Source organism: Accipiter gentilis, chromosome 2 (genome assembly GCF_929443795.1).
Source record: "Accipiter gentilis chromosome 2, bAccGen1.1, whole genome shotgun sequence".
Classification (NCBI taxonomy): domain Eukaryota; kingdom Metazoa; phylum Chordata; class Aves; order Accipitriformes; family Accipitridae; genus Astur; species Astur gentilis.
The window spans coordinates 10,018,430-10,032,005 of NC_064881.1; the positions used below are offsets into that span (position 1 = coordinate 10,018,430).

General features: G+C 36.1%; 1 protein-coding gene across 3 annotated transcripts in view; it reads left to right on the top strand.

Annotated features, from left to right (window-relative positions):
• SNTG1 (syntrophin gamma 1) overlaps nt 1-13,576 on the top strand; it is a 354,767-nt gene that overhangs the window by 187,485 nt on the left and 153,706 nt on the right. For all 3 annotated transcript variants that reach the window (XM_049817320.1, XM_049817330.1, XM_049817340.1), the window contains exon 3: nt 4,825-4,959. In XM_049817320.1, the coding sequence (XP_049673277.1) occupies nt 4,825-4,959 (135 nt within the window). The remainder of the gene's footprint in view (nt 1-4,824; nt 4,960-13,576) is intronic.

The window sequence follows — 13,576 nt, forward strand, 5'->3', positions numbered from 1 at the left end:
CTTTATGTGGTTCTGATGCATATTCCTACTTCTTGTATTCATTGCCATTACTGCCTTGTACCTCTGATTCAATTTGCCTTTTTATTATTATACTTGTGTTTATAAAGCAGTGACAGGCATATCTCCAAATACTCAGAGGTCAGCCTCAGTTCAAATAAGCATCCAAAAGCATAGATACTCATCTGAAGTGAACTCTGTACATATTTAAGGCAGTTTCTGCAACCCATTCTCCTTACTGGTATTGGATTCTTGATGGTAGAAATAAATTTCAGGGCTTAAACCTTAATTTCAGAGGTTTAATTTATTTTAGGACATACCAGCCAAAGCAGAAATGAAAAATCCAGGCCACCTTGCATAGAAAATGTGTTGAGATATTTTTTTTTTTTCTCTTCCTTTCTTCCACTGGTTCGTGGACTAAACTATTCTGGGATATTCCTACTGATGTGAAACTAGAGGAAGCAAAGCTAATCAAATTGTTTTATTACCATAAGGCAAAAGAAATAGATAAAATAGCATTAAAAAAAAGATATAGTCATGTCTTGAAAATTAATGAAGGTATTTAAAATTACTTGAAATACTGAATAAGTCTCCTCCAGAACAAAACAAAGAAAAAGTTTTAGAATTTTTTTTTTTCTTATCATAAATGACAAGGAAAATAACAAATAGAGAAAAATGTAAAGAAAAATTTTCTTCGGCAGAAAACCTGCCAGTAGCCTTATTTAGGCCAGATAAATTAAAAAATATTTATGTTGGAAGTCCTGCAGGAAATTGAAATCAATAGGTAACTTTAAAGATGTTTCTCATACAGTGTTAATTTTAGTATAAGTTTGGGAGAGACTCTGCTGCTAGCATAAATGTATAAACTGTCATTTTCATTTGTATTTCCTCTGAAATTTATTCTTAAATATTTGTGAAGGCCATATATATTGCACCAAGCCGTTTATGGTATGTAAGTGTTTCTAAATTCCTTTTAGGAAAGCTATTAGGGCCAGATCTTATACACACCCAATATGGACAATGTGCTGTAAGTCAGGGTATAATGGAAAAAGATTTTTAAAAGGTCTTTTTTTCACTGCCTTGTTGCTAGCAATGATCTGAGTGTGACCATATTCTTTGTAGAAGCAGTCTGCCTTGAGGCCTCTGCCAGCCTATGCTGTTCTCTGATATTGATCTGAAGCAGAAAGTTCAACGCAGGCTGGTGTGGCAAAGCAAAGAGGGATCATTTTGCAGCCCCTCTTGTAGTTATATTAGTTCAGGAACAGTAAGCAGTTTCTTAACTCCTGCCAAGGACATCAGCTCTTGCCGCATCAGTGTTCTTGTCTAACTCGGCTTAAAAGGGTGTAGAATGAGATGACACAGGCAGTACTGTGCAGGTGCAACTTTCACCCCATCTGTCACTTAGGTTCTGCTGCCTTCCTTCATCGCTGCTTTTGCCTGAAATCACGGACTCCTTTCCCATTTGGAAACTCATTCTTTCACCACTGTATATTGCTTCCATATCCATTCCTTAGCCTACCTCGTCGACTTCATAAACATGTGCAACGTTAAACACTCGGTTTTCTTGCCCTCTTTACAACAGGTGCTGAACTCTAGAAATAGGATGAAGAAAGTAGGTTGGTATAAAAGTAAGCAGGGCAATCTTCCTGGCAATTTTGGCTCAAACATACAGTCAAGGTGTATTGGCTTAACAAACTGTTATCAGCTGAGCTATTTTCTCTATCCATGTCAGCTGTAAGGCGGTGCAGTTTATCATACATTTGAGCGCAAGAGGGTGCCTTGCATGACCTCACACTGACAGTTACGGTAGCTTGGCTGACATGCCGTATGCTGTTTTATTGCTGTAAGTCAGGGGTAGGGAAGAGCCCTGTGCCAGTGAAATGTAGAAGGCTTGAAGGGAAAATTTTAGCATACGCTCTCATGGAATCTCTTAAAAATCAGTGACGGGAACAAAAGCCAACATCGGCCACAAGCCTGCACCCCCACACCTCATCCACACACATACGTGCACACCATCTAAGCTCTTTAAATGTAAGAGATGGCAGGGGTATAGGCTGGTCAGATGATCTCTCTCCAATCAAATAATTTTAGTGGGGCCGTATGAATGAAAAATGATGATGTGCACAGTAATTTACATGAAAACATGTATACAGGATGTCTTCCCTAAGTTCCAGCTCTGGATAAGGATGCAGGAGCTCATATCTTTATTCAATTCAGTTTACTGGATGCTTTGAAGGGCGCAGGGGAGAGAAGAAAAAAGAAATTCAGCAGACAAAAATGAAACATAGTGAAATAATTAAATTCCAGTCTTTGTTCTCAAGGACTTCTCTTGAGCTTATCTAATGAAATTGAAGTACATTCTTCTCCGTTACATGGTTGTTAATGCTGCTTTCAGGTAGGAGAGGAAAGGAGGTAGTATAATTGAAGATTTAATTTTGAACTGTATCATAAACCAGCTTTCATAAAGCCCAACAACAGTAAAGTGGTTCCTTACATTTTAGAGTGTCTGACGTAAAAAAGATCCCTGAGTGTGTGTGATCAATCTATTCAAGGGCCAAAATATTTTGCTGTTCCCAAGCTTTTCCTTGTTCAGACTGAATAAGCTCAGCCCACATGCGTTTAGAAACCAGCTTGAATTTTAATTTTATTCTAATGACTATTTGTGTCTGCTATGGTTGTATGCCTCTGATTCCCAGAAAGAAGCCCCTCAGCTTTTGCAGAAAGACTCTTTGGAGATTTTCTCGGGTTATTGACCACATCAGAAACATGTAGTCAAGTAAGGCAGAGTTACTATCATCAGTGTATCAGAGGCAGAATTTATTCCATCGCCAGTTATCCAGGGAGGAGGAAAGGCACGTCTGCAAACTTTTCTGCAGGAGAAAGGCATTATATAAGTGGTAGATGTTTGTATGCTAACCCCTTTTATTTGACCATAGTTATTTACAGCCAACTTTGTTCAATTTCTATTGTCACTTACCGCTTACTTCACAACTCCATGGGAAGAGGAGTCATCTTAGTCTGTAAAGCAGAAGTTATAAGGAGAGGACCAGAGGAATTTAATAGTATTTTACATTCTGTTTCTTTTAATGTAACATATTACGTATGATATGAGAGAGAATTTTTCAGTGGTACTGAAAACCTAACTCCTTTCATGATCCATTTATTTGATTTGTTTCTATCTCATCCTGTTTAAAAAAAAAAAGACACCTAAATATTAGAACAAGGCTGTATGAAGTCTTCTGACCAGAGCTTCCACTGACCTCAGTGTGAGCTCAGTGCGTGGAACTCTTAATTTTTTCTTCTTCTTAGTTTAAAAAAGAATAAAAACAACATCAGAGCCACTTTCAAAGTTATGGCTGAGTTACTTAGACACATTTACTACTGGTGTCCAAGGGAAAACAATTTCCTAAGTTTGAGTGTTGAGCATGGAGCAGAAATGACAGAACAGTTTGTTAGTGGAGAACATTATATGGGGCTATTTAGAGGTTGTCCTCGACCTTTCCACCTCTTTCAAAGCCTCTTGAGAGCAACTTAAACTTTTCTTCTGCCAGTTGCTTACTGCCAGTTCCATATTTGTGTTTGTTCTCTCCATGCTGTGGATGTAAGGCATCAGAGCACGGTATGGGGAGATCTTCCAAATCTTCTTTTAAACCTGTCTGAGAAAGAGCCCTCAGATTCAGCCGGGTCAACCTTGGCAGTTAAAAGTTCACAGCAAGACTTTTGTCTCCTTGATCTCTTCTCAAGCCAACTTTTTACAGACAGTGGATTGAAATCTGACCTGAATGAAGACAATGGAAGTTTTAGTATTGCTACTGATGAGTCCAAGATTTTAAATACATTTTATATACGAATTTTCTTCTGAGATACGTATGCGCATACATATGTATCAGTATCTATGCAAATAGGTATAGGTATCTAATACTGGTAAATTACATGTTGTAAGGCTAAATTTTTAGATTGTAAGCAAATTTCTCATACTAACATGATTTTTTTTCTCCATTTATGAAGTGTTATAGAGTGCTATTTTCAACACAGCCTTAAGGGAAAAATTGTTAAGTACTGCAGGTGCTTTACATGTGCAGACTTTTTCACTGCTCAAACTTATTATGTATAAAGCCCCCCAAAGTAGCACAAATAGGTACTACCACAAAGACACTGTTACAAATTGTTAAAAAGTCACTTATTGTATATTGAAGAATCCTACAGAATTCCTCATCTCTAACCATAAATGTAAAATACAGAAGTGGAGCAAGAAGTAAGTTACTAGAGGGAGTTGCATTCTTTGATCTCTTTTCTCTTACTCTTAACTTCAGCATCCTCATTTGAAAAGGAACATAAAAGCTTGAGTCAGTGTTGCGCTCACAGGTCAGGAAAAGCCCACAACAGGTTCATCAAGGCTGTCAGTGCTCACATCTGGCTAGTTTGGAGGTGTTATTTTATGTATTTCTGTGTCAAAATTGGTGTAATATGTGGAACATCAGCTTGTATTTCATGTCCAAGGGAGGTGTCATCATTTAATACAAAGATGGAACATAAGAGCACAGCTGCTCTGAAGCAATTTGAAAGGAGTTTCACAAATTCATCATGGGCAGAGTAGCACCTTATTATTGCAAAATCTGCCTTCAATAGTTACTGCTATAACCATTGTTCCCTTGTATTCTGAGCACAGTAAATAAATACAGTGATTACTGGTAGTAGTTTCGGATATTTGTTGACGTATTTATGGTAACTGTACCAATATCTCAGCTATTCTGTTTCAAAATACCACTTCTAGCAATGCAAAGTGCTAACTGAGAAAACCTTTTTTCTTTATTCCTTCCTTTGAAGACAAAGACAGGGATTTGTTTGCTGCAGGATGGTAACCAGGAGCCTTTCAAAGTGCGACTGCACTTAGCCAAAGATATTTTGATGATCCAGGAGCAGGATGTGATCTGTGTGTCTGGTGAGCCTTTCTATTCTGGTGTAAGTAGTTTTTATTTTTTCTTTAAGATGTACTTTATAGAAAGCAAAAATATCCTGTGTGTATTTATATGCACGTGCGCACACACACGCATATGTATGCATTTACTCCCACAGGTTGATACTTCATTTTATACCATTAACACTAAGTGTATTTCAATACATTATCTTTTGAGAGTAGATCTTAGCAATACTCACCTTAGAAGCAGCAATAAGATAATGAATAAGTAATATGCATGTCTACAGTATTGTTTCTCTACACTCACCCTTGAGTATTGGAGCCACGGAATGCGATAGGAATGACACAAGCAGTGATTTTTGCAGTGAATACAGATACCTCAATGTACTTACATATCTGAGTATTGTCTGTGGAGTTAATAAGACAGTTGATGGGTAACTGTTACGGCAGGGCTTTGCTGGTAGAGGAATTGTCTGCTATCCTCTGTTGCTTTGGTTGCTTCATATGGTAGCACAACACCAGACTTCATGCATACTGCCAGTCCACACTGCGAGGGTCACTAGTTTTACCAGCACATTATGTTAATAAAGATGGACTTCAGCTGGAACAGTGTAATAGTGTGATTTATGTACTACTGTTTTTACATGATGTGTCAGATTTCTTATTTAAGCATCATACTGAATTTTGTTGATAAGAAACTGAGCTTTGTAGACAACTATTTGGAAGATCTATAAAATGTTACATAGAATAATATCGTAGGGTTTAGAACTATTGTAATGCTAAGTTTTTATTTAATTCTAGAAGATAGCTAAAAAAAACTAGAAACCTTTTACTATTCATTTCTATAGACACTTTTATAGATACTGTAATTGTATTTTGTAGAGATATTTTTAAGATTTATGGGAAACTATCATAAACATTCTGCTCTCCCTTTGAGCTAAATAAAATTATCATAGGATTTCACGTTAAATCTTGCGAGGCATAGGAGTGTAATATCTGTTTATGCAAATGTTATGTGATTGCTATTATGTCTGTCTGTTTTATTAATTAATTGCTGCTGTTGCCACATCCTTGTTTCTCAAAATACAAGTATAATAAAAAGACACAAAGCAGAAAACAGAAATAAATTGGTAGAATGTTAGCAGTGCTAACGGTGTGGAAGATTAATGAAAAATGTATAGGAGAATCCGTCTCACCGTTATGAACATCTCAAGGTGAATGGTTCTGAATTTTTCTCTGAAACAAGAGGAACACACTGCCTACACTGTCTCCATAAGGCTGGTTTTATTTGCATGACAAATCTGACATTAGCTTTTGACAGTTTCATGCTGTACAAATACAACTTACTAATACAGGTCTGTGTGCTTTATATGGGATATAGATGCTCCTTTTACCGATCAGACTGTACTGTTCCCCAACATACAGGACATCTAGCAGCCCATATAGAAAGAAATTATGAGTTCAAGCTCGGGCTATAGTGTCCTGGTTTCAGCTGGGATAGAGCTAACTGTCTTCCTAGTAGCTGGTACGGTGCTATGTTTTGAGTTCAGCATGCGAAGAATGTTGATAACACACGGATGTTTTCAGTTGTTGCTCAGTAGTGTTTAGTCTAAAGTCAAGGATTTTTCAGCTTCTCATGCCCAGCCAGCGAGAAAGCTGGAGGGGCACAAGAAGTTGGCACAGGACAGAGCCAGGGCACCTGACCCAAACTGGCCAACGGTGTATTCCATACCATGGCACCTCGCATCTAATATAGGAACTGGGGAGTGGGGACGGGGAATCGCCGCTGGGGGACTGGCGGGGTGTCGGTCGGTGGGTGGTGAGCAATTGCCCTGTGCATCATTTGTACATTCCAATCCTTTTATTACTGCTGTTGTCATTTTATTAGTGTTATCATTATCATTATTAGTTTCTTCTTTTCTGTTCCATTAAACCGTTCTTATCTCAACCCACGAGTTTTACTTCTTTTCCCAATTTTCTCCCCATCCCACTGGGTGGGGGGGAGTGAGTGAGCGGCTGTGTGGTGCTTAGTTCCTGGCTGGGGTTAAACCACGTCATATAGTTGCTCAATTACCAACACACACTGTGGCACCATTACTCCACCAACCCCATTCTGGCATTATTTATTAAAAGATTTTATCACTCAGAAATACGACTTTCATTATTGTGCCGTAATATCTATTACTTTTGCTGAACTTGTTATTTAAACGTCTTTGTGAAATGCATATTTAATTTTTTTTCTATTTTACAGCAAGGCTTTATCTTACAGTTTTGCCCTGTTTAGTTTTGCAGCGGCACTGTAGAAAATAGTGGATGATTTGCTTCACCAATTACACTCCCCCTACCTTATTTGCATATTAAATGCATAACTCATTAACTGATTGATATTCGTGTGGTGATGAGGAGTTTCTTTTCTCTTGGAAGTCTCATTGTTAGGCTAGTGACTTTTGAGCACTTTACCCTGATTTCCTCTGGGATTAAGACTAGGTCTTGAATCAGTAGGTTCATTCCAACTAAGGATGATTGGCATTTCACAGGCAGTTAACTGTCCTTTTCTCACAGGTCATTTAAATCATCTGGAATCATGTGCTTTGCTTGTATAGCATGGTCAGACAAGTCCCACCGGCTTCCTTTTTTTTTTTTTTTTTTTGTGTGTTTTTCCCTCATTTTTATTCCTGATTTTTTAGGTTTCTTTTTTGTTTGTTTTTCTTATCTTTTACTTTGCTTGGTTGGTTTTGTTTTATTCTTTCTGTCATTCTAGATGAGTGACCACATCTATTTTTCTTTTACATGCATTCTACAGACCGAGAGCAAGTGCTTTCATTAGCAACTGACATTGAATGCCTCATAGAATAAACTCTAAAGAATAAAAATAAAATTTGTAACTGAGGAACAATAGCATTGTTAAATTTTACAGATAAGTAGCTACAGTAAAAGCTCTTTTTATCTGTTTTAATAAATAGTCTTCAAATAATTTGATTATAATGTTTTGCTTAATCACTTCTACACTGTTGAAGAAGGAAAGGCTATTACTATGTTTCCAGTTCAGAACAGTATCTCTTCTGTTTGTTGGGTCTGAATCAATTTGCATGCTCCTCTGTGTAGGACAGACTTTAAACAGGCACTTAACGTTCCAGCAGTATCCTGATCTGCATCCTGCAGAATAATCTAAATGAAATCAATGGCTCCTTGGGAATGAGGTGCTGCTTAATGTGAGTGCATGGGATAAGGACCTAGTTCTTAATTTAGAACACTTTGTTTTTGGTGGAAAACAGTTCTAGTTCCCCAGAACTAGAGATGCAAAGGAACTTTGATTCTTTTTTCATTGTGTACACTTTGGAGTAAGAAAATAAAATGCATAAAAGATTATAAGCAACATAAACAGTGTTAAACACTAAAAAAGAAAGCATCTGTTTCTTTATTAGGCTGAACAAAATGATAGTGTTAGTGAGGGTCCTGCAGCAATTGTACCTGTAGCAGTTCCATAAAGCATCAAAGAACATTCAAGTAATCATGGATTAGACCTAAATTTGAGCATCAGTTGTATCAGTAAGTATTACAGAGATTTATTTATGAGTACAACAAGAAAGACTTCTTTCGAAGACTTTCCAAGGGACAGAAATATAGTGGGTGCTGCATTATGCTGCTAGTGGATATCTGACTTAGATTTGAACTCCAGTGCAAATGACCAAAAGTGAGATGACAACATTTTGTGAAACTCAAAGCCTAGAAGGCAGTGTCTTTACTAATTCAGATTATGGTATGTGAAGTGTGTGCCAGAGTTGAAGTATCTTGCATTCTGAAGATACCCATGAGTCTCTCTGTGGGAATATTGGAAGATAAGACAAGTGACTGTTAGGTCAGGTACACTTTTTTCTCCCCTAAAGTACTGGACCTTCACAAAATATGTTTTTGTAATTGTGGTATTGCTAACAGACAGCTTTCTTATAATTATATTTGTTGTAAATCTATGACAGTTTATTGTGGTAGAGAAGAGTTAGGATTTTTACTCTTATCACCTGAAAAAGAAATGTCTGAAAACAGCTGAATTAAACCATGTAGGAACTTTACCAGTATTGATGGCAGAAGTATGGAAGATCTTTATTTTGTATTTCTTTTTAAACATATTTCTTGAATTAGAAGAAATTATGCTCACAAAAGTTTGCTATACGGTGTTCCAGATGACAACATGCAATAAGGCAACTCCCAGTCTTTTTAGACATAGAGGTCAATAGCCTGGACTAACAAGGGTAGCCTAATACTGACCTTGCTGAAAATTATGATGGGAGGGGGGATAGACTAAGATATGGTGTGTCTGATCTGAAATATGACTCTTCAGTAGATTTATTCCTAGGAAAAGTTTTAATCTTTGCAATTCCGGAATAAAAATTTTTATTTTAGAGTTAATCCTCACAATTTCTATCACCTTTCATTCACACCTGAAATTCAAGTAAAAGAATTATTGTGTTTATCAAGAAAAGTAGTTTATCTGTCTAGGGAGCTGTGGGTTTTTTTTTTCTTCTTTTCTTTAATAAATATTATTTGTTTGCTAATTGTACTTAGAAATTTTTCTAATAGAGTGTATGTGCATGTGAGATCCATAAACCAAGGATATTACAGTGTACCATCTGACAAGATGGATGATTTGAATCAGCTACTGTTTTTCTAAAAGACTGAAAATAAACTCTGAGTAGCTCGCAAATTGCTAAGTTCAGCTATCAGAAGAGTTTGCATTTTTACAAAATATTCTTACAGGTTCTGTTAAAGAGTCTTAGATTTTCCAAAATACTGCTAACTCACCTGGTGATAACACACAGAATATACTCATTTCTTTCAAGTAGTAATTCTATGCTGCTGTGTAGTAATGCATTATTTAATTAAACATTAATAATTTCTTTTAGCATTTTTTTTAATTAAGGATCTTTTGGGGAGACTGATGTGAAGATCATGCTAATTTCAGTACTAATAAAAAGTGAATGCACATTTTTCTGAATTTATAGAGCAACAGCTCTCTGAGTAGTATGGCATTTGTCCAAGGATTTAATTGAGGTTGATACAAATGTATCTGAATGTAACCTATAGACTGTAATTGGTTTTCTGATAAAGAAAAAAACCTTCATCAATAAACACCTTTTCCAAGGTCAGAAAGTGACACTGACTTAAATTGTTGAACTGTAGTCAGACCTGATTTCTGTCATTATTAATCACACAATCTTTCTTCTTTTTTTTTGTAAAGATGAGAACATACTATATCACACTTTTAAAGTTGTCCTTTTGCTATTGTCAAATGAACTGTGTTGAAAGATTTATAACTTTGTAAAAAGCCCTTATGGTATGACCAAAAAAAGTTGCTTTAGAGATAGTTTTTCAGGTTCTAAACTTTGCACAATAGCATGTTTTTTTCTGTTTGGTTTTTTTTTTTTAATTTAAATGATAAAGGTATTATTAATTTTTAAGTACAAGTTTAAATTCAGAACATATCACTTAATTGTGACTTACCTGAGCAGTCAGATGAAGTTGTTACATTTCACTTGCTTGCACATTTTAGAGTTTTGGAGACTTCCTGAGAGTGAATTTTAAATCTGTTACATTGGATCATTCTCTTTTGAGAGTTTAAAATTTTCCTTTTTGATAGAGGTAAAACAAGTTCAATTAACATTAGCAAGGTTAATGAGTAGAAAAAGAAATGAAGAAAAAAGTGAAAGGCTTGAAATAGTAAACATATCGTTTTGATTTATTTTCTGTATTGCATTTATTTCTGTATTTATTTACTATTTTGATTTTGATGTGTGATTGAATAATATGAATGGTGCCAAAGTGAAACTCCCTGTCCTGGAGAGAATTGCAAATATGTGAACAGATAGGTTACCTTTCAAGCACTTTCCATTCTTGTTACCTTCACAAAGCTACCAGTAAGAATGGTGATTTTTTTTATTTTTTTTTTTCATGTTGGTATCTGTCAGCTATTCAGTGAAGTGAATCCATTTTTTCACAGAAGTCATCAAATATCTATCAGATGGCTGTAACTTTTTTTTTCCCTGCCAATCTGGACAGCTTTTAAGTGACAACTCAGAACTGACAGATGTAAATATGATTATTAGGGGCAACCTAAGCCAGCTTATTTTCCTGCAGCTACTTAAAAAGCATAGCAATCTACTGAGGTTCAAACACAGGACTGCCATTTGTAAAGCCAAATTCGAAAGAGCGGAATAGATTTTTCTCATTTGAATAAGGTTTTTCCCCCACAAAAATGAAAAATATTGCAAACCAGAAAACACTTGGAGAACCTAAAGCATTGATCAATGGCAGTGTATGATGTGAGGCAGTAGCTGGAAACCATAGCTATCACAGAGCTACAGAGAGTGTTCATTACCCAGCCTAGTGGAAACCCAGCCAGATCCATACTGACTTTGGGGTTGTGGTTTTTTTCTCGTTTATTTGTATATTAAGAAATGCAGTACTTCTGAAATAAATCAATCCTGGGAGTAGAATTTTTACAAGCAGATATTTAGGCGAATGTTTCTGCTTTTCGGCATATGCTGTAGGACTGGGGGCATTCTGAAGCGTGAACAAGCAAAGGGTCAAGTGCTCTTGCTCGTTCCAGTCAGTGTTAACTGTCTACACAACACAGCTGCATTTACTGTCCTCAGTCTCCAGCACGGCTGCAGAGGAAGGGGATTTCCAGCTGACCAGGCATTCTGCTGCCATCCTGAACTGCCAACCTTCTCCAGTTGCATGAGGAACTGAAATAAGGAGACAAGCTTTGAATGTCACACAATGGAAGTTGTTAGCAGATGAGCAAGTCTGCTGGCAAACCTTGTTAACACTATTAATTCAAATTGGAAATGTGACTGACCTGTGCCCTGTGTCCTTTACACTCAGAATGAGTGTACAGTTTGACTGGTCATGTCAATTCATCCAAAAAATGCCAGTAAGAAAGAGCAAAGCATTACCAAAAAGAGGATATAAAATATCCCTTCTTGAAAATGTATGAAATAATTCAATGAAAAAAAAAAAAAATTCTTATGACATTTTCTTATTTCAAAATGTAGTGGGATTACTAATAGCTGATCAACTACATGAGAGCGTGGCCTTGAAGATATTATGGCATCAAATGGTAGCAGGTTGATCTATGAAATTGCTGCCAATGTATTGGTTCTATCTTTAGATTTCAGTATTACAGTTTAAAAAATACATTCTAACATTTTCCTTCTTTTTTTACCTACATTTTTTCCATGTCACTGTGCTATTGTAGATTACTCTCAACGTGTGTTCCCCTTTTCCCACCTACTGTTTTGTTCTGGACCCATTCACCTTTTTTTCCATGTATAGTACCTTGATGTCTGTTCTATATGCTGTGAAAAGAGAGGTCTTGTTTTCTGTCTAGACCTAGACAAATGAATTCTTCATACCTTTACTCTTGTAAGATGAATAACTAGACACACCAGTGTCCCAAACTGAAAATGTAATATTTATAACCTAGTAAAAAGGTTGAGTAATGGAATATTGGAGTTTCACATGCTGTTAACTCAGTTTTATTAAAGTTTTGAAGCTTCTTTGTTCTTTTGTTCAACTATTATTTGACTGCTTTCATAGAGATCACATTAGATTACCTGTTTATATTATACAGAATAAATCATTTGAAAGTACTACTAATTAATCATTATTGTTAAGAGTCACTTAAGCAGTTATTAACTTTCTTTTACATCATGTACCAGTCAGTATGAAATATTTGAATCTTTACTGTAGCCTAAGACTTAACTGTTAAAAATAACATTAACTCTTGACTAAATGTAAATAGTTAAAGATTACGTAGGATTCTATGTTTTCCTTTCCTGACTATTTACTGTTGCTGTGTGCTCACATGGTCATTCTTCACTTCTAATCTCATTTAAGATGCCATCAGTGATCTCAGGAAAATCATCTGGATTTTAAGGAGAAATTTTAATACCTCTTTAATGAAAGCCTACAAAACATTGCTTCTGTTTCACTGCATAGCTCTGAGGAAGAATTATTTTGGCAAAACTCTTAGCTCTCCTTTCCAGTCAATGAACATATGTGTGGATGAGGAATTTTCTGAGTTAAAGGCATGGAAAATGCTGACAGCTTGGCAACAGCTTTGAGTTTTTCAATAAAATGATAACTCCTTTTGTTCTGTTCCATGAAGCAGCTTCTAAAGCACTGCTCTGAATCTTGCATTTAAGGATCCTAGGAGCAACAAATTTCCCTCTTTTTAGTGTAATATAGATAACAAATGTGATAATGGAATTACAAGCTCACACATTTTGTATAGTCTTGGTATTGAACTAAGTAGATTTTCATCAGAATCAAGCTTTATTTTGTAAACTTGGAGGTGAAGTTGCTTTTGGAATTTTCAAAACCATTGCAAATTCAGTCATAGAATACTACCCTGTGCAAATAGAGGGGAGAGCAAAACTAAGTAAAATATTAATCAACAAATCTACAGCTGACACCGATTTTTAGTTGGATTTCATTTTAAGCGGATAGTTGGAATCAGTGGAGCAGCACGATATTTAATCTGGAACAGCATAAATGGTCAATCAAGATACTCAGTGCACTTCTTTCCTGGTACAAAATGTGTTGCCTTCCAGAGTTGTCGCCATATTTTATTAATGAATAATTGTAAGGCATTTTAAGAAC